The sequence below is a fragment of the Limanda limanda genome, chromosome 9, assembly GCF_963576545.1.
Source record: "Limanda limanda chromosome 9, fLimLim1.1, whole genome shotgun sequence".
In the NCBI taxonomy this organism is placed as follows: domain Eukaryota; kingdom Metazoa; phylum Chordata; class Actinopteri; order Pleuronectiformes; family Pleuronectidae; genus Limanda; species Limanda limanda.
Genome location: NC_083644.1, coordinates 12,511,590 through 12,533,852, shown reverse-complemented (window position 1 = coordinate 12,533,852; position 22,263 = coordinate 12,511,590). Strand labels below are relative to the sequence as shown.

At 43.2% G+C, this 22,263-nt stretch overlaps 1 protein-coding gene and 1 pseudogene across 1 annotated transcript in view; one reads left to right on the top strand and one right to left on the bottom strand.

The window, feature by feature from the left end:
- rnf13 (ring finger protein 13) overlaps positions 1 to 12,018 on the top strand; it is a 35,448-nt gene extending 23,430 nt beyond the window's left edge. The window contains exons 7-10 of the mRNA XM_061077605.1: positions 1,666 to 1,771; positions 2,692 to 2,785; positions 9,833 to 9,913; positions 11,237 to 12,018. Of these exons, the coding sequence (XP_060933588.1) occupies positions 1,666 to 1,771; positions 2,692 to 2,785; positions 9,833 to 9,913; positions 11,237 to 11,613 (658 nt within the window). The 3' untranslated portion in view covers positions 11,614 to 12,018. The remainder of the gene's footprint in view (positions 1 to 1,665; positions 1,772 to 2,691; positions 2,786 to 9,832; positions 9,914 to 11,236) is intronic.
- Positions 12,019 to 14,870: 2,852 nt separating this feature from the next.
- LOC133010406 (profilin-2-like) lies at positions 14,871 to 22,038 on the bottom strand (annotated as a pseudogene).
- Between the last annotated feature and the right edge of the window lie 225 nt (positions 22,039 to 22,263).

Below are 22,263 nucleotides of genomic sequence, written 5' to 3'. Positions count from 1 at the left end.
CCTTCAGTGAAACCTCATGAAGAGATGTCTGCTTAATCAGCCGCTTCACTCCAAACTGTCTCTTCTGTCCACTCTGTGCTTCCTGGCTTTGCACAGTGTGAGCACATGTTCAGCCGGCAGCATTCACTGTAACATATCAGTGCAGAGGATTTGTCTTCTCATGTATTGTCACTGCTGCTGCTGAGGTGATAATCTGGTAATGAAGTGTCTCAGCCTGTCAGAGAAGCGCAGAGAGCAATTAGATCCCATTTCTACATTTTTGAATCAGCTGGTGTGTGTGGTTGTTTGTGTGTGTGTGTGTGTGTGTGTGTGCACCATCCAAATCAAATTGACTGTCTTTGCTTTCACAGAGGAACTCCAATCATGGTATTGGATTTGTCATTGTCAACCAAAATAGCTGGAACAGTTTTTACCAGAGATTTACCGCAGAGGGACTTCTGTGAAAAGCAAGGAGCAAACTATTTAATTAATTAACAGTGTGAAATGTCATTTTACCGAAAAAGGAACCTTTGTTTGACTGTGTCGTGGCAATTTCTACAGTCCCACCTTAGCAACGAGGAAACGAGACACAAAATTCTCTTACAGTATTGTCACACTTTAATGCTCAGAGCATGGTGCTTACCACAAAGTTTAGTTTGTTATATGCACCCAGATAGAAAACAGTTCATTACTTTATACCTTCGGCTAACCCCTCCCATACTGCAGGGGAGTGTTTAACAGTCAAAGGTTGAGATCCTTTGATCACATGAATACAACAATGCCTAGTCGAAGGCAATAAAGCCAATTAGCATTCAGTAGTAAAGGGCTGTCTAGAGGAAACCATGTTACAGTGTCTATGATAATCAGGCCAATACCCATTCAGTGTCAACAGGAATAAAACAGCATGATCGAGGAGAGCATTGTAAGAGATTCAATCATGATCATTCAAAAGGGGAAATAAACATGATTATTATGGTCAACTGTTATATTTCCCTTACAACTGTCACATTTTCAACTGAACATCACAATAAGGAATATCTGGAATGTGGAAGCTCACAACAATACGCTGTTTTGATTACAGAAATAATTCAGCCTCTGTGTTGTCACTGTCACTCAAACTGCTTTCAGACATGCACTCAACTCCGCACATTTTCCTGGTATTTTCCAGAGGGGCTGTGTGTGAGAACACAAATGTCCGAGCCAGTTGCTGCTCACATTTTCCAGAACTTTTCCTTTCAGACCCCCAGAGTAGTTGGCCAGAAACTGTCTGAGTGAGCCCATGTGAGAATACAGCAGCAAAATTCAATGCGAGTAAGTGGACGTGTTGAGGAAGTTTCTGTGATAAAAAACTGATAAAAACAAAAAGAAAATAAATATCTTGGAATGAAAAAAAGATTAGCCATACAGGTAGAAGATGCTGAAGAAGATTTTAACCTCAAAAGACGAGGAGATTTGAGCTTTTGGTGATAAAGGTCAAGTTAACGTCATGTGCCGCCTCTTGCACGTTTGACCCAGGCACGTGCCTTCACCTCAAAGTTCCAGACATTTTTCTTTTACTCTGAATGCGTCTGATGCGGACGATCTCCTGCTGAATTCTTCATATGTGAAAAGCAACCTTGCATCAGTGAACCAGTGTTGTGTACCAAATGTTTCCTGACCTAACTGTGGCTCTGCTTGTTCTTCCAGGGGACACGTTGTCCTCATGTCAGACTTCAGCCTGCCACTAGAATACTACCTGATCCCCTTCCTCATCATCGTGGGAATCTGCCTCATCCTCATCATTGTTTTCATGGTAGGTACATCGAAGACACCAGGAATAAAACTCTAACGAAAGTGGCCTCACATTAAAAGGTGGATGGCCTCTATTTTTTAATATTCCATTGCACCGACAGCCATGGCCAGATGCTTTATGAGTTGAGGTTACTTGTGCGTATGTCGGTCCTTACACGTTCTTCCAATTCTTGTAAACACACGATTGTAAATATCTAAAGTATGCCCTGGGGGAACTTTTTCAAATTCCGCAGAAACATTCAATTTAACTCAGCTGATCAGATTTTGTTGGCCAAAAGTCAGAGTCATTGTGACCTCGTGTCTGTTAGATTGTGATATATCAAGAACGCCTTGAGAAAACTCCCCTACATCCGGCACAAACACATTGAAAGATGAACTGAATAAAATTTGGTCAAAGGTCAAAGTCACTATTTGGCCATAACTTAAGAACTTAAACACTAATTGCAGACATTCAATAAAAATGATAAATGGGATAAAATAATGGAAGTGATGACGTTTGATATGCTAACGGTCAAAGGTCAGTTTCACGGTGTCGTCATTAGTGTCTGCGGAAACACAGTTGGCTGAGGCCTATAACTGTGCGATGGTAACTGTAGATCTGTAAATAAGATAATTGCAAAGTAAAAGGAAAAAATATCTGATGTTATTACAGGATTTTTTCCTCCTGAGAACCTTCAATGTTTATGTTTAATTGCATTAGAAAAACACATTTGAGTCAAACTCGTTCTTTGTCGAGTATCACAGTGAATAACAGTGTCAGGCTGAAGGGTCTCATCCAATATGAGCTTGCAATTCTCAACCTGTCCTTATGTAACCATGTTGCTTTGGAGCCAGAAATTGTTTTGTGTTTATGGACTCTGGCTTTGTGTGCTGGTTTTAAAAAGATGTGACAGTTTTCTACCTTTTCTTTGCTTTGACTAGATTACCAAGTTTGTCCAGGATCGACACAGAGCTCGGAGGAGCCGCCTGCGCAAAGATCAGCTCAAGAAACTCCCAATTCACAAGTTCAAGAAAGGTAGGGAAGCACGTAACAAGGGTAGTTTTTCACAAGTCACGTTCTCTTCATTTCACCTGGTTCACTTCACCCCTCTGCTCGCTGTAACTCACACTGCAGCCCCAACCCAATCAGAGAGCGACTACGGCTTCATATTAGACTGTAACTAAGAATATAAATATATTTATTAAACACATGGATTGAGAAATAAGGGACTGTTTCTAATACAAGCCTTCCTCAAATACAAACCTTCCTTCTGCTCTTGTGGTAGATAAAGGAAGGAAATACAGCAAATTATGAATTCGCTGGCTGGAGTTCAGTTTATGCTCTGGATACGGCCCAGAAGAGAGGTGTCATTATTAAATATCTCTCCTCCCTCGAGCTCTGCACCTGTACAGCTAATCGGATTAATATGGACTTAATTTTTTTTCACAAAGCCCTGTGTGGCAGATTAGAGCTCCTCACTGTCGAGACTGGACACATGACTGATGGTTTGGAATGTGTGTGGTTCATTCTAGGGGTTGATGTTAAGGTTATTTTATCTCAAAGCTGGACACATGCACAGTAGATGGTGGTTGTTTGTTAGAACAGTAACAGGGAGAAGAACAGATTTGATAAAAAGGTGTGTGAGATGAGTAGTTGAACAAATCTCTGCTACGTCTCTGTTTGAAATTGACTGGAAACGTTTTGGCTGAGTTTTCCCCTCTGTCTCGGTACAATGGTCAGACTGACTATAACATTGTTTTGCAATGCAAATCCTCTCTGTGCTATGGTCAAGTGAGATTTGTCTGTGTGTGTCTGTGAGTTTCTGCTGTCGGCTGAGTTTCCTCCAGCAGCTGTATTTTGCAGACTGGAAGGCCCCTGACTACAATCAGCTGTGCAGAGGGAAACACCAGGCGGCTTTATAGACGATGGGTGGTGCATGATAAGTGGCCCTCTTGCAAAGCGGCTAATTGACGGGGTTATGAGCTGAGTCGCCCCTCCCCTCCTGGCAGGGACAGATGCACATGCAGCGCAGCAGCTAAAAGTAGCGCCTTAGCTCAGATAGCAGTTTCTGTCGCGTCAGGCTCTGTGGTTGGTGCACGCCGGTGGTTGTGGCTGAGAGCAGCGCTCGCTCTGACTCAGGATTTCCACCAGGAACTGCTACACTCAACCTCGACCTCTGCATTCGGGGGGGTTCAGATGTCCAGGAAACAGCCCCCGGGGGGGGGTGTCTGCGCTCCTGTCAGCTGAGTCAGAGTGTTTGGCGACACAGGAAGCGGACATCAAATCTCCAAACCTAATCACCTTCTAAACCCTGTACTGTGGAGCAATGCAGCTCTGTAAGGAACAGAGTGCCCTGATTTTAATGTGGGAGGCGTAAACAAGAGACTGGGCCTCTGTTCAGGAATTACTGTTAGAGGCTGTTTACTCCAGATAAGGGTAAGACGTCGAATAGCAGGAATATTAACAGAAATTTGATTATAATGTAGAAACCTTAGTGTTAAGGTACAAACTATGAGCTGCATATGTGCAGATGGAACAATATAGGTAGTATGTAGATATCCTGGAGACAAGATACATAGAATAAGTCCTTTTACATATCACTTGCCTTAAATATTCATGAGTCGCTAAGGACACAACAAACCCCTCTGATTGTCAAACTGAAAATTTGATTAATTGTTAACTCTATGATTTGGGATTCATACAAAATAGGTCATGGATCAACGACATGAGTGGACCATTACATTTGATCTGGTTGAATCAACTTTGAGTCCAATGGGAATTTTTATATGCAACAAAAATAACTGACTGACACCACTACTGCCTGTAGAAGGATTAATGGCTCCTGAGAGTTGTTTTCTTGATGGGTCTTCTTCCTATATTCATAATAATATCAGCAAGTCCCTGATACTATTTATTGCTGTGAGTTTCACAACTTTTGTGTAATGTGTCCTAAGCAACAGTACATGCGATGCTGTGCATCTTTATGTCCCAAAAATATAGTGTTAACAATTTGAAAAACACACATGGATTCTTCAGTTTCGGAGGATATCAGACAGAAACAGTATCTGTAAGTAATCTGCAGATTTTCCACAAGACTCTGTGAAATTTCTGATCAATTGCCTCAAGTGATGCTATCTGAGTTCACGTCAGGTCTGAAGACTAAAAGTTTGATAATACAACAAATCTGGAGGTGTGGAAAGTATTGACCTTTACAGACCTCTGCTCCTCATCGCTGCTTGAGGCTCGACGCTACATTAGCGGCTAACACACCAGAACCTCAGACTGAACTGGTCCAGTTGCTCTGTGAGCGATGCAGGTGTCTGTGTTTGAAAAATAAGAAGAAAATAGATGACGTCTCTGATTCTGCTGCGCTGATTTTGATCCTCCAGAGTCACACAACGTGACATGAGAGTAATGTTAATGTTGTCAAGTCTACACCTGTTGGAGGACACACCAGTGAATTGGTGAGGCCATGCAGCAACGAAAACGATGCCAGGCTCACCATACATCTGACGAGCTCGAATCACAAAGCTCATCAGACCGGTCTTTGTTTACGGCGTGCTGACTGTGTTTTTTTTTTTACCCCTATAAGCCTCATGTTGTGACACATCAGAAAATGTTCCTTGCTGTGGGACAATTCGGTGCCACATACGTCCCCGAGTCTCTCAAGTCTCTGCTGCTCCAGTTCCCATCCCAACATGTTTTTGGGCAACTTGCCTGAATTTGGGATTCATCGATTCGAAAGTGTGTGTGTGCAGCACATAGTGGGAAGGGAGCCTAATGGTGCCCTAGGCCTCAGTTACAGCGGATAATGCTGAGCTCGGACTTTTGGGGCTTTGAACAGATGCAGCTATAGTGAAAGGGGAACACTGTGATGTTGTGTCACTTTTAAAGGTGCAATCCATAGTCTGATCAGATCATAGAGTATCTGCTGTGGCATTTTTGTGAGTTTATCTTTTTCAGATTTTCTGGAGTGTTTTTGGCTTTGATCCATCACTTGCATGTTAAAGTCATTATGAAACTGTCGGAACGATGCAACGACGGCCACTAGATCCTCTCTCCAAGATTTGGTGCTGAGAAGCAGGGACTGGAAAAATCAGTTGACTGTTTCTGTCGCCTCTGAAAACACTTCGGTTTTTTTCTGTTTCCACACCATTTTCACATCTGTCTTGCTGCTGTCGTGCACGTTTTTTATTTCTACCTTTCATTTCCCAGTTGATGGTAGTATTTTATTTATATTCCATTTAGCCACCGTTCTGGTCCAGATCTGCACCAGAGTTGGTAAGCCTCCAGCTCTGCATAACGTCAGAATTGCATGTATGGAAATCAGAGTCCACAGGGTGAAATGAATAGTTGGCAAAACAAAGAGTGTCTGTATGTATGGAGCACAATGCCTTAATGAAAACCATGGTACCCATGTAATTGGTACACAAAACCAGTCTGAGGCGCAGCATGCATCATAAGGTCTGTGTCAATGTACAGGATTATGTAATAACAGCTGCCGCGGCTGTCAGCAAACAGCGCCGCGCTGCCATTAACTTGACTTACGTTCTGGTTCTGTTGCAGAGCCTTGCGTCATCCCCATTTCGGCCGTGAGCCTGAGGTTTGAGAGTAAGTCTCTGTCCTCTGGGGGGAGAGTCTCACTAGCAACCAGTGTCCAGCAGACGTTAGGAAATCAAAACACACACGCAGAGTGAATTTTAAACTGCCGGAAGAGACGAGAGGGATTGTTTTCAACACTACGTTTAGATGGAGAGAGGCTGGACTCTCCCTGTGACTCCTGACCTCCAGTCTGATCCCTCCCTGTGTAATGAGTCACTCCGCCCCTCCCCTCAGCCTCTGGTTCCAAATCATAGACACACACACACGCGCGCGCAGTGAACAGAGCAGCTGCAGTGTCTCAGCCGTCGGTGTGTGAGGCATGTTGATGTCAGTACAGAGGAGCTTTCTCTTGCCTCTCGGTCTCGGTGCCAGTTGCCCTCGTCTGATTGGCTCGAGCTGTGACTCACTGTGCAGCAGCAATTTTTTTCTCTCTCTTTCGCTCCGTTTTTCTGTCACCCTCTCTTTTTCGTTCGCTCGCCCCGCTTCACACAGCCACTGCTCATGTGAAGTTCAGTGGGACAGCGAGGTTCCTCTGAGAGCCAGGAGCGCTGGCAGACCGGCTGATTAATGACAAAATGAAGAGAGCGAGAAGAGCTGCACGGGCTCGCACGTCCTTTTTAAGATGTGCTACTGGCCCCAAGACGTGTCTGTAAGACATTCCCAGACCTGTATGAATATAGACACTGCCAAAACATTGACAAAATATACTTTACCAGCCCCCTTCAGAGCTGAAACACACAGAGCACACAGGACCGAGGCTCGAGACGAGACAGGGAGCTGTCTACATTATAGGAACATAGCAAAAGCACATGAAGCACACGCACATTCTTCTTCACATGTTCTGTACCGGTGAGACTCGTCAATCTGAATCTCAGCTGGACGCAGCAATAACATCACTTAGCTGATGTCAGGTCAGCGCTTCTAGAAAAGGCCAGTGAGTAATGTCCACAGCAGATCTTTGATCAGCAGGAGTGGGTTCATTTGTTCCGTGATGAGGGATGAACAGACCAGACTGTGAATTACGCTCCGCTGCAGAACACTGCGTTACAGCTTTCTCACCAAACTCTGCTTGTCTTAGAAAATGACACAGTTTCCATATCACATGGCTGATGGTTACAATAAAAGATCCACTGAAGGTGATCAGACACTATCAGACTCGTAGGTCACCAGGTTCAGTGGCAGCAGACACATTTATGTGGGTGATGTTGTTGCAGAGGACGACTAGCATTGTTTCACAGTATAAACAAAACAATATGAACTATCCTCAAATATGTGACACTAAAAAAAACTATGTACAGAGAACATTGAATACAACGTGTTCAAAATAGTTGTAAACACACAAACAGAGTTCAGACATTTTATTGAAACCACTTTATTTGAAGGCGAAACTTCAGAAAACATCTGTTATTGTCGCTTTGTGATTCCAGCTCGTCAAAGCCCCTCGAATCAGTCAGAGGAACAGTTACAGTTACAGAGAGTTACAGCTTTCATGTGACTTTTCACCCTCGTTATCTCCTTCAGTAAGTTAGTAACTTTTGCTTCTTTGCCTCGCTGAATGTCATGAGAACCAACACTCCTTTATCGAGTCGATGCCAAAATTCTGAGAGTAAATTAGTTTTCTGCACTGAAGTACCGTAGATGCCATAGGTGGTGGAGATCCAGTTCTTCTGGGACCGACCAGGACAGCTTAACTCTACAAGCATGATAAGAGCGGAAGGCGTAGTAAACAATTACAACATGTGGATGGGTGGGAAAGAGTGTGGGCGCAGTCATTGACTTTATATAAACAACATATCATCAAAATTGGCTTTTTAAATGCATATTAGTCACAAGTTTAAGTTTAGCTTAAATATTGCACACTGACAAAATGGCGTGTGTGTGTATGTGTGTGTGCGTGGCCTTGTTTCCATTTCAGTGATATTGTTACCAACAACTTAGTTTTGGCTGTTGTGACATCCATTCTGTCACAACGTCAGTGATGTCAGGAGGAATCGTGTTGTCCTGTCATTTATATTCAAATACTAGATACACACTCCTTCCTGTGCATTATCTCTTCAGAGCAGTCTTAGAGTCCAGGATACCACTGGACATTCTTGTCTCTGCTTGTCTCAGAATAGCTCCGTAACAGTCAGTGCCACAGTTCAGCGTTTCCTGAGAATAAACTGGATCCGTGCCTGCGTAAACGTTTCCCTCTCCCTCACCCCGGCTGTACAACAGTGGGAGAGGGAGGAAAAGATGGGCGCCTCTCTGGAATAATGTCAGAAGAAAAGGAAGAAGAGTGTTGAGCACAATAAGAGACTCGAATTATCACTTTGGTGAAGTTTGGGAGAGAGGTGCGGGTGGGGGGGAACTGTAAGTGTGAAAGGACAATGAGCAATGAGTTGAACATGTTACCTTGAGTTGAAGTTGCTGACGCTCAGAGAGGAAAGGAAGAGGAGGACGGGCGGGGGGGGGCTGTGGTCGATGTGACTCCTCATCCTTATACGGTCACATGCAACCCTGGCACAGACACAGTCGGGGGAAAACATGCTCATTTACAGCTTACATAAACACACCGGCTCCACTCCCCTCTCTCTCTCCCCTCTCCCCCCTCCTCCCGGCCCGGGGAAGAGGAAGGGAAGGAAGAGAGGAGGAACGCTGTGGAATTTGAGAGCAAGTGCGTCGATACATTCCTGAGCTTCTCGTCCACAGAGACTCTTCACTCTCTGTAACGTTAGGAAATGCAGCGCTGGCACTTTGGTTTTGGTTTTACCTACGGGCGGAGGTTTGGTTGGGCGGGTTGAGTGTGGAAAAGTCCCAAAGAGTTTAAGGAAGTCCGACCTGTGAGGCAACCGAGGCGTCATGGATTCAACTGACGTCAGCGACCTTCTGAAAAAAGTAACAGAAACCACCTCCGTACACTCACAACCCAAGTTCCAAACTTTGTACAAATTGGATCCGGATAGTTTTGGTTTTTCATTTCATATTTTGTTTGGCTTTCCGTCGCCATCAACTAGGTGGGATGCGTCTGCCTGTGCTTAACATTGATTGGTTTGTAGACGGCCATGTGTCTGGTGTTGCCTTGAAAGTGACTGCAACTGGTCCATAAAAGTGTTTTCACACCAGAAACCGACCAAACCATGGCTCAGTTTGATCCAGTCCGAGATCAACTCTTTTGGTCGGACTAACTTCTGGTCTGTTGTTGCGAGGCACTTTTCACACCTGTTGTTTGGTTTGGACGAAACTGAAAAGTCATGAGATGTGGACCAAACAATGTACGTGTGAAAACGCCCTATGTCAAGCGTGTGAGGTAATAAGTTATGACCTTATTCAGCCCACATTTGTTGCATTATTCCTCATAACTGCACGGCTCATAGTGGATTATTGAACCTATAACAAAGCTTAACTTTTACTTTAACTTAACAGCTGTGAAAAGTCTCTTTGTCGTACCGTTACCTGACCTGAGTAAACTAATGCTCAGACGTCTTATCTTCCACCCAGGGGACAGCTATGACGTCTGTGCCATCTGTCTGGATGAATACGAAGAAGGAGACAAACTCCGAGTCCTGCCATGTTCTCACGGTGAGTCAAACATGACGAGAAAGTACCTTGTGCTCGAAACGTCACTACGGAAAAATGCTTTGATGCATATATACAGTCAGATTTACTAGTAGTTGATTGTGGTCACAGTCGAAGGTGTGTTGATGACATAGACAATCCTGTGATGTTTCCTTATAACATAAACCTTTGAAGATCAAGTTTAATTCAAATTTTGGGAGAATTTATTTTCATTAACAGTTTATCTGCAGATGATTTTTGATTGTTTGACCGACACCTGATCAATCACTGATCATTAAAATGTCAAAAAAATGTGAATAATGCCCGAATGCACTGCTAAAGCCAAACTAATGGCCCGAAATTCCTTGTTTTTCCCCCAGCTAAAGTCTAGTGTTAAGTCATTTCATCATAAACTGACCATCGAAGAAGTTGTCAGTTAATTTAGTGGCAATTAAGTAGTTGACTGAGTTCTACTCTTGGGGGTTGAAAGCATTTTATTTATTAACTGACATTGTAATGTTAAAATTAGGGCTGTCAGTTTAATGCGTTATTAACGGCGTTAACGCAAACCCATTTTAACGCCGTCAATTTTTTTAACGCGAGTTAAAGCAGAGCTGCAGCTTCAGTATCTGTGTTCGGATCCAGTCTGACCTGCTCTTGCTTTTTGTTTTAATATTTTGCCAACTAAAATATATATTTTTAAGCTATTGTAACGTCCCCGCTTACACAGAACACGGAACTTCTTCGTGGTTTAGTAACTTTTATTATCCTCTACACAAACATGTGCACTTCTCTCTCTTACTCTGTCACTCGCACACATCAACAACCCTTCACTTCCTCATCGACCCCCCCATCCCCAAACAACCCCATCCTATTGGTCCAAACAGTCACATGTCCCACCCCGACCCCTTCACTGACCCTCAGACATCAGAACGCTCCTTCAACAGTGTTTTAAACTTGAAAAAAAATTAATATTATGCCATGGTTTAACTGCACTACTACTGAGTCCTTGTTTACCTGAAATGTGCACTTCATAATTTTATTTTGTACCGCTATGTTTGGCAATGTTGTTTTTCAATAAAATAAAACATTTGCATAAAGAAAGCCAATCCACTTTTCCATGTTGATAAGAGCATTAAAACGAAAAAAAAATTATGGAAAAAAAAATAAATGAAGGGACATTTAGAATCGATAAAAATTTGCGGTTAATTGCGGTTAATCGCGAGTTAACTATGACATAAATGTGATTAATGGCGATTAAATATTTTAATCGTTTGACAGCACTAGTTAAAATAAAACATTTGATTGCTCTTCGTCGTGACACTAACTTTTCCTTGTCATGCTCAGCCTACCACAGTAAGTGTGTGGACCCCTGGCTGACCAAAACCAAGAAGACGTGTCCGGTGTGTAAGCAGAAGGTGGTCCCCTCGCAGGGCGACTCCGACTCAGAGGAGGGGGACAGCGGCCCCGATGAGAACGAGGAGGTGTCCGAGAGCACCCCGCTGCTGCGCTCCCTGGCCTCCACCAGCGCCCACTCCTTCGGGACCATGTCGGGGGCGTCGCGCTCGGAGCAGGACCCGGAGTCCTCCGAGTACGAGGACGACGAGCTGGACAGCAGCGACAGCGACGAGGAGGTCACCCTGGAGACCGTGGTGGTGCAGATGCAGCAGCCCTGCTCCGAAGGCCTCGACCATGACCACGACCACGACTTGCCCCGAGCTTGAAGGATTGTCGTTGGACCCAACTGGTCGATAAACCCCCCCTCTCCCTGTACCTCGCCCCGCCACCTCCAACCTCACAGCATCAGAGACTTAAGTTGGGGGCACAAAACAGATTAATCTTCCGAGTTCTTCTGTCACTGCTTCAAATACATTGTAATGTAATAAATGAAAACTAAGTTTTATTTTAAACATGGTCATGGATAGTGCTAGTTTTCTCGTGTGACAGGACGTCAGTGTCTGCATCTAAAGGGCTTTTTGACAGATTTGACTGATGGCTGCCATGTACAGTAGACTGTTATACTGTACACTGCTTAGTCACGAAAGATTTCTAGAGATTAAATCACAAGAGAAGTCCTGATCATCCTTGACACAAAGCTAAGTAAAAGTACTGTGTATATATAAAGTATATATCACAATAAGGTGTATGTTTTCCTTTGATTATCTCCTCTCTCTGTTTCGACGACTGGAAGACTCATTATTGTACATACATGTTCTGCTAACTTGACAAACACTCTGAGGCGCTTTGCAGCATCCATTTTTTGTAAAACTGAATTAATCACTCAGTAACTATAGACACATTAAGAGCCACAGCAATATGGTTTTGCCATTTTAATTTGCAGCCTGACGTATGAAGGAGCCTCGCTGCCGGTGTTTTGTGCCACAGTTTCACATGTTACAGAAACTGGAGCCAATGAAAAAACTCTTTCAGCTCCACGTAACTTCACATCCTGTTACACTCGTTCAAAGTGTGAAGAGACACTTGAAGGACAACTTCTGGCTGCTCCAGACCAATCACTTCATCTAACACGAGCAGCTATTGGTAGATAGGCCTCGGAATATGTGATTAACTGATTTCTGTTTAATACTGTTTATAGTAAATACGCTTACATGTGTTTCTTTTGTCATTACATACTTTACATAACATGCTACACTTTGTTTTCATTGACGAATCCTGTTGCCTTTTTTCAGTTGATGTATTTTGTCTCGTCAGTGTTTATCTGCCCGCATTTTTCGGTTCTCAATATGAATTCACTTCAATAAAATGACACTTGACAAAGAAACTGTCCGTTTCATAGTGGTGACAAACTGACCCTCAGTCTGTACATAAAATACTTAAACTGCAGTTTTAAATTGTATTTTGATGCACAATTATCTGTATTGTGTCAACCACTGGTACCCAAAAAAAATAGTGAAGAATGAATTCAGAACTTTGTTTCTTCCCATTAATCATATAACTCCTCTTAGATTTATCTTTTGACCGTTTGGAGGGGCCCAACCTCTTGGTTGAGAGTAACTGACTAACTAGCCAATGGCATAGTAGAGTGGAAGTGTGTGATTTAAATGCAGGACCTTAACTATTAATGAGGTAATTTTACTTCAGCAAAGTATCAGGATACTTCTTACACTGTTATCAATATGAAGTTTTATTATAGGTAAAAGTTTTTCCAAGGTGCAACTGATAAACCAGCAGCTGAGTAAGTGAAAGCACTGAAGTAGCTGTTAAGCTGAACCTGGAGCTTTTGTTAATGAACAACTGTGTGGATGACTACACTATGAACCCAAACTCTAGTCTACATCACTGACTTGCTGATTATCTGAACTGAGAACAGAACTTCATCCATTTGTGGCATGTCATTAAACCTGTAGCTTTTACTTTAGTCCAGAATTCAGGTGGTTCCTGAACACCTGAATTTGTTTGTTCAGGATTTCTGCCAGTTTCAAAAAGTTACATTTTAGACTTTAAGACGCGTTAGGATTAAACTTAAGTGCAGTACAATAGATATTAAGGAATCTAGAATAATTTACGTTAACTTAAGACATACCTGGACATCTTTAAAAACCTGTAATATTTTAATGTGCGACTTTAAAGGATTTGTATCTGTGTTAAGGTAACAAGCTGCTAACTTTAGCTGTATATTTGACAGACCCATAAGGAAGTGCTATTGAACTTCTCATCTGCCTCTGCAAGAAAGCAAATAAAACAAGTTCCCCTGAGCTACTCCTTTAAAGAGACGGAACAAAACGCCAGTAAACACTTGATCTGGTTGGAATAAATTTATTTGATCTTTCTGTAAACAAGGTGATAAATCAATTTATGGCATTTCTTGGTTTGATGCATATGAAATCAAATGCATTAAAAAGAGACTGAATCCCAGATGTAAGAAAAGAAAAAAGTGGTGAGGAAAAAAAGGAAATGAACATAAATCAGCAAACAGGGCTTGAAACAGGTTTTTTTTTAATGAGTACATATATCCCACAAGGCCTAAACAGTGGAGCTGAAGCTAGACAAAAAAAAAAGTAAAGACAAGAAAAGTGCCAATGAAATGACTTTAGTGGACAGTGGGTAAAATCCATCTTACAACAGCAACAGATCTCTCTACATTATGGCACAGGATACACAGGATCTGCAGTTAAGCTTTCGTCAAGACAACCATGAGCGTCTTTGTTCCAACCAATCCCATCCTCCATTGAGTGTCATGTCTACGTTTGAGTGTTTTCCTCAGTTGGACATTACAGTTAGCATAACTGACCGAGGACAGACCGCGTGATACCCCAGAGCTCAGTTGACTATAGCGTAGAAGGCAATTTATTCCACAGTTTTGTAGTTGTCAACACAGCATGGGTTTATACAAATGCAGTTTGTTTTCTGAACAATCGAGAAAGAAAAAAACATGAGAATTTACTTCAGATACTCCCACCCTTACCTCCCCTGTAGCGTCAGAGTTTAACTATTACAATGTAGTACTGTCTGCTTAGTGTTTCCTTCATCAGAAAAAAAAAAAAAAAAAATAGTTAGCGATCATCCTTCACATGGTTTAGAGCAATTGTATAAACACCCGAGCTTCGACTACACTTGGTCCTATAAAAAGAAAAGAAAATTCAAACTGGACATACTCCAGGTGGTTATATGCTGGGTAATCTACTGTCCGAAAAATGGCAGCCTTTCAAAATAAAACAAATTAAAAAAAATATATATTACAGGAGCTGGCAAACAAAAACAGATTTAAGTGCCTGAGCTGTTGTTACTGTGGAATGTCCATGGGTTTTAGTGTAGTTGGGGGGGGAAGGGTAGTGATGTTGACAGGAGAGGACAATTCCCCCCCCCCCCCAAATAAACCCCTACATATTCAGGACAGAGCGGTGAATCTGAAGAGAGGGAGGCTAGAGAATAGATGAGTGGTGAAGAAGAGTCTCCTGTGAGGTTTGTTGTGCCACCTGTTTTGATGGATAAACAGGGCATGGGGGGGGGGGGGGGGGAAGAGAATTTTTGGCTGGAGTGTGGAGGGGTGGGGGACGACGGTGGACCGAGATATGCACGCAGTCTCCCCTCCCGGACATGATGTGGTGGCGTGGCGTAAAAAGGAAGACATGACAAGCTTGGTTACCGCTCAAGTGCTCCAATGGCGTTGGCTGCTCAGGGAGGGAGTGTGTATGATCAGGTTCAGAAGGGGGGGGGGGTGTTAAGTTATGGGCACCGTGAAAAAAAGGGAGAGAAAAAGAAAAATAACTACTTCAATTTGACGCCTTCATTGTCTAGAATGTTTGGCCAGAATATTTGTTTTGCTGGTCTCGGTTAAGTACAGATTTGTCCTGACAACCCGTTAGGAACATGCTCATCTATGGATCAACTCATATAGTGCTTTAAAGGGGGTAGATGACACAGCACAGTGTTGCTGGAGAAGAGAGGGGAGGTCAGGGGTAGAGGACAATGAAAAATAAAGAGGTATAACAAATTGGGGAGGAGAGAAGGCAGAAGAAAAAAAAAAAAAGAAAAAACATGAGTAACTACCAACTAGGACTGGAAGTTGTGTGAAATGCAACAGGGTGGTTGGGGCGAGCTGCTAGGTGGCTGGGTACAGGCTGCTTTAGTATCCGGACTTCCTCAGGTACTCAGCCATCATAAAAGCTTTCTTGTTGAGCTGCCCTCCATGGACACCTTCCTTCCCCATGACAAAAACCATTGCTGGAGTACACAAAAGGGAAAAAAAAAACAATAAATGAACAGACATGGACATTGCAGGGCTACAAAGGAAAATACGTTTATTTATTTATTTATTGCCACCTCGCTAAATGTGGGGCTACACTGTGGAGGACAGAGTCCGCGCTGCGCTAGAAAAGCTCCTGGGATTTTTTGGTCAGGGGGAGAAAATGGACGTGACAGTAATTTGTTTTTTTTCTGTTCTTTTAAAATTTTGTATTTTTTTTGTTTGTCTTTTTGCTCGTTTTATTCTCTATCTCCCTCGACTACGCCACTTAAGCTACGTCAAAACTAAACTAAAACCCTGAATCCCTCAAGTATTTTGCCATCGAGAATGCCTTCTTATTCAATCCGCCTCCATGGACCCCTTCTTTGCCCATTACCAAGACCAAGACTGAAAGAAAAAGAGACAGAAGGAACATTTAGAGCAGGTGTGGAGATCACACAAGTGAGAAGAGCACAGAGCCACAGGCAGCAGGCAGAGGAGGAGACAGCGACAACAGAGGACAACAGCAAACCAGGCAGAGCAGAGGCATCAGTGCTGCTGGTGGTGAAGGACGTATCACACATTACAGTGTTCCTGTTCAGGTTAGGGTCCTATGGGACTTTATGTTGATGCTGGCTTCTTAAATCATATTACTTTTTTTTACTCTTATTACTTTTCCTCTCCGTCTTTCACCTTGAGCTGCATAAACATGCTCACCCTGGCCTAGTGTCAACATGTGACTGCACTTCCATCACCAGTCATTTCAATTTAAAAAGGAATCTGCAGTGTTACACTGAAATTTAGTTTTAAATCTATGTAGTAAAAACATTGCATTACAATTGGGAAATCAGTGCACCAGTTGAATAAATAAAGGATGCAGGCAAAACTATAAACTTCCACTAAGAGTAAGTGAGGTTTGACCATTTTCCTCAACTCTTACAAGATGGAGTAAATTTTCAACATAGACATGTCGCTAAATGTACAAACTTAGAACAAGATACTTTGTCTTAAAATCAGTTCTAGATTGTGAATGTTTCGCAAAACTTGTCCCACTAAAATAGAAAACTCACTAATCAACTCAATATTTCAACAGAATCCCTGAAAAACGTAAACCATAACATCCCATTCAGTCTACTGGACCCGTCTTTGGTCAGAAACCTAGAAAATCATCCAATGCCAAATCAGATATTTTCAATGTGGGTGTTAGAAACAAACAAAACCTGATTGCTTGTCTAGAGTGACGTGGTGTAGAGCATCCCTGTGATGTAGTGTCTCAGTGCTTTAGTGTGCTTGAAGACCAGTCTGTTGTTTCATATGACTAATCAATATGCACCATGCCAGCAGCAAAGAATAAGACAGTAAAGCTTCTACAGACGACTAACAACCATCACTGATGCAGCAGACTTGGATACAGCAGCATGCCTGTGGTACCTCTCCTCAATACATGTAAGATCCTAAAGTGTGTGAACACGCATTTTACCAGGAGAAGAGTGGAAGCATGTGAGCAGGGGAATAGATTCATACTTTGTGGTTGGGTGGGGTGTTAAACAGGAAGGAGAAAGATGCATGCAGGTCATGAAGTGTTTTGAAAATCTTGGCCGTAAGAGAAAGAACAGTTTATGTAGAATAGTCAGTTACAGCCTCACCTGTGGGCTTTAGTCATGTCTGGGTAAAGTGGAGAGGACGGGGCATTGGGGCCCATACAGGCAACATGAAAAATAGCACAACTCTCAGGCAAGTCCCAAGATGGGACATTACTCCCAATTCTTTATCATCACACAAACTGCTTTGGGATTTTATTAGGACTAACGTAAAAGGCATATCACCCGAAGGTGTGTCAAGGTCCGCTCTGCATATCATTAACCCTGGACCAGTTGTATTGCTGCTCTGAATGATAAGCATTCAGTTAATGAGGCTAATGCCAACTCATCAATTTGACCAGAAACAGCTTTGCTGTTGAAATGTATGTATAGGATCAAATTCAGGTTTAACTTTTGGCCAAAGTCTTGTTTCAATACATGGTAGTTTAAAAAATGTTCCAGAAACAAATCAGAAAGAGTTATATTGAAATATCTTAATAGCTTTAGAAAAGCTGGCACCATACAAGTCCAGACCCAGTTCACTGATAAATATTCACTGCAAGAAAGGTTTGATATTTGTGTAACTACATAATGACTCCCTATAAACACTTAGCAAAGAAAATGTAAACTGTTTACAACTGTCATTGTTCGCATGAGGGAAACTCCAAACATTGATTTGAGGGAAATTGCCCTTTAAACCTCAATCCAACTTATTGCTTACTATAAACTTGACCTTCCGCTTTAAAACCTGCTTAAATATTTCTACACCTAAACTGAGATGCACTTGTCCCCCCCCATCAATCAGTTGATATTTAAAGAGGTAATATCAATTGTGTCAGATATTTCACAGCTTTACTTGTCATATATTGAGGAAAGGTGCATTGAAGATCTATACCACATGCATAAAAATATCTAGACTAATGGCTATATATCAAAGCAGGCTACGTGTAGCACTACTAAAATGGATGCTGCAAACAGCGCTGCATGGGTCACTCACCTTTGCCAGCTTTGCCTACAGAAACGTTGTATGTTGGCTCTCCGCCTTGACTCTTTGTCCGGATGTCCATTGTCCAGTCGCTATCAAGGTGGAGGCTGTCTCTGATTACGGAGCATTTTTTAACACCTAAGGTCATCCCGGTGGTGAAGAATGCCTCTCGGTCCTTTCCTATTAGCACGTCAATTTCTTCAGGCTAAAAAAAACAAGAGGCAGTAGCAAGTAGTTAGTATGTGTACATCTGTCAATCTTCAAGCAGAAAACAAATTTGGTCAAGACTCTTGATTTTTCCCTTTTGGGATTTGCAATAATAGACAATAATAAAAGACACCCGCTTAAGTTTTTTACCATACAGCTTAAGATTCTTTAAACCATGCAGAAAAAAATAAATCTCATGACATGGATATCCGTATATTGTAGAAAACACTTGGATTTTCTTAGATGCCAATGATCTGAATGAGAATATTCCAGGAAGAAAGTTATGCTTCAGTCCAACTCCAGTAACATTATTATTAGGCCATCTTTGAACTTTAACCTTCTTCTACAAGTTGCATGTAACTTTGGTTGGGACTGGGTATGATTTAAAATGTGTTCCTCTGCCGGACCCATCTATGACACTGCACATCCACCTACTGCATATATGCAAAACTAAAATGTTGTCTTTATGTTCTTTTAGACTAGAACCTTACATAGTACACAAATCCTTCAACTGAAAAACTATGGCAGTGTTTTGCATATTGAGGGGCAGCCCCCCCATGAGAAGTCAAAGAGCCACTGGTGGGAGTGCCCGGGTGTTAAGGGAGAAAAATATATAAGAACAAACTTTAAAGTTGAATTAATATCGATGTTATTCTTCTGACCTCAATGACCTTAATTGCTTCCACAGTAATTGTTAATTATTGATGAAAATGGCAAGGCGTGGACTTGTTTTTAAGGGGGGTACACCAGAATGTACCACTGAACTAAGGCCCTATTTTCTTTGTGGGAGGGGCATGTGTGCATGCAAATGTCAGAGTAAGACATTCTGCAGTTTCTGCCGACTTCCTTTTAGTGTAAAGTCAGTAGAAATCCAGGCGAATTCGATGTGTGAACACAGCAGGGGATAGTGATTGGGGATGTGTGCGACGCTTCTCACGTGTGCAAAAAAAAGGAAAATTATCTCTGGGTGCAAAGGCGCTGACACGCGTACAAGACAGTTAGAGATGTCAAGAGTCTGTGGTGATAAGAGCTGACACCAGTGCTTGTGTGTTCACAGTGATCACGTGATCTCTGCAGCAGAGTTCATAAGTCACTTCCTGTCTCGGTCTGCTGCCCCGACTGCTCCACCTCACACCTGAATAATGCAGAGGATTTGATGCTGCTGTGAACGTCTGTACAGATTTTACCTGCAGGTCCCGTCAGTAAACAGCTATAACATGCATCAAAGTCTGAAGCAGCTGTAGGGAACTTAAGAGTCAAAAGTACAGCTAAGACATAGATGCAGGAACAGTGAAGGTCTAATGAGAAACAGGGCAGCATGGTGTGATTTAATACTTTACATGAGTGCTTTTTAAGTAAGAAAGTTGACTTTCAATTACAGAAATAGCCCAAAGTTCTCAAATGCATTACTTTATTGCGTAAAAATAAGAGCTTTACCTTCATTGGTAAAAATATTAATAAATAAGTCTTTATGGGTTAAAAGGTGCAACTTGTAGATTTCCCCCAATCTTAATAATTTGGTGTGAATGGTTGTTGGTAATTAGTTTTGACATAGATTAGCCAGGACTTGCTGAGAGACATGTGCTGCCTCTTTTATCCGATGAAATCTCAGAGGCCCACTGCTGCCGACGACACACAAAAAACTCTGAAACTTTCTTTAAAGTCGGAGCACTGTCTATATTCCACTTTATGATCTCTGCAGTTTACCAGAAATGTGTTTAAAATGTATTTGACCACAACTGAAAAACACGTTTAACGAGACCGAGGTCTTTTCTTCCATTGAACCAATATGCAGAACAAAAGGCGTCGCCCGTCAACTCAAGAAGTGCACAATCATGGACACACACACGAAACCAGACAAAAACTCACACATGTGAACGTTAGCATGACGGCTAGCTCGTTGCCTGGGCCCGGACACACACACACACACACACAGTTGTTCATATCAGTTGTCTGACCCCCTAAATGGAACTCGCAGTGAAAGTACACACACCATGTGTTCAACCTCTCATCCAAAAGCAAATTAACATTCAAGTCACTGGCTGGCTAAAGCTATTAGCATGCAGGTAGCTAGCTGCAAGTAGAGCTTTTATACACAGTGAACCCCCCCAGGAAAAGACCACTCTTAATTTCCATGTGCTGAGTCTTCGGGGGGACATCGAGACACACACATAAGCCCCGGGAGGACACTCCCAAGTCCCGTTAGCCCGCAGCGGCTCACCCGCCTGTGGCACGGGTCAGGCACGAGTTAATTCCAAATAACCACACGATTATTACATCCAGGTGATTTATACATTCACCCCACGTTTAAAATCCCTGACCGACAATTTATTTAACAGACAAAATGGAGGCTCGATGAATCGCCGTGGACGATTGTTTTAAAGCAAGCAGCTATTTGCAGACATTAGCCCGCATGCTGTCATGGATCCGTGTTGGAACGGGTTAGATTTAGCACATGTTATGAAACCGGGAGTGTGAACGTCGGGGGGGCTGCAGCTGCACATGTCCGCCGAGGACCAGGCGGCTCGATTAGCCTCCGTGAGCAAAATGAATAAGAAACCGGGAGTAGATCCGCCATCTTGGAAAATAAGGGGCGGTAGCGGCATTCACAGAAGCCGAATGGGAAGAAGAAAGAACCAGACACCGGGCCGGGGCCGGACAGCACGCCGGGGGAACCGTGTGTGTGCTCCGGGAACTCCTCTGCGCTAGTGTCGCTAGCTTGTACCGGTTCTCCAGCGAGGGCGACCGGCCTGATGTGAGCTAACAGTCCGCTGGAAGGCTCATGTTCATTTGAACCCACGGTGCTAGCAGAGGGCCTGGTCTGTGTGAATCACTACTGACAATAAGATGGTTCTGGAAATAAGTGACTATAAATCAGGAAGTATTTTACTCTAGATGAATTACGCCTGGATTCTAAGATTCGGGTTCTGGTCGGTCACAGGCCGGGTGACGCTAGCCAGCTTGCTAGCCATGCTAAGCTAGCCCCTCTAGCTCGCGGTACCGGTACCACAGACTAGGCTTCCCTACGACCACTCTCTCCTCTGGCTGTTTCTAAATGGTGGGAATTTAAAAAAAGGAGATTAAAAATGTGTAACAGTGAATGGAACGAGGGACAAGAGGACAGGAAGGTGATGGATTGAAACGCAGCGGTGCAGACGTGCCCATGCATCCCGTGTGAAACCACCGGACACCATGTGTACCACACTCGCCTTGTCCCCATTCAACAAGGCCCGGCTCTGCAGACAATGTCCACCCCCCCCACCCCCTCGCCGTGTGTCCCCCGGACAGCAGACAGCGGACACACACATGCATACTGACCGTAATGTTGGCGAATGTCCCGCCGACAAACGATGCCCAGACGTATTTGGCGTCCGTGTACCCAACAATGGCGGCGTCCTGACAGCTGCCGTCAGCCATCAGGTTGTCCACGTAGCTCTGCCAGGACATGTTGGTGGAATCAGTTCTAGGACGAAGTGGGAGCGTCGGGTCACAAACGAGAGGACACTGAGAGGAAGCGGAATTTATCGGTGGTGTAGCGGGCCTCCAGCAAGTAAAAGCCCCCCCTGGCTCCGTCACGTCCCGGCTTTCTTCTGGTCTCACAACGAAGAGGAGCCGCTGCGATGGGACAGGCGCTTGGGTGTAGTCCTCGCTAGATCCCTCCGCCCCGGGTCGTCGTTCGCCGCGCTGCCATCGCAGCATATAGTTCGCCGCGGAGGAATACATCACGCTCGATCGCGATAGCAACAAAGCGAGGCGGACTATTTTTTTCTCTCCGCTGCATCAAACATTTGCTTTTCAAAAAACCTTAAATCATCAATATTTTCTCATTAAAATGTGTATTTTATTACTGTAAACCCGTTCAAAACAGATTCATACCAGTTAAGCAGATTTGAGTTATGGTTTCAGACTATGATTT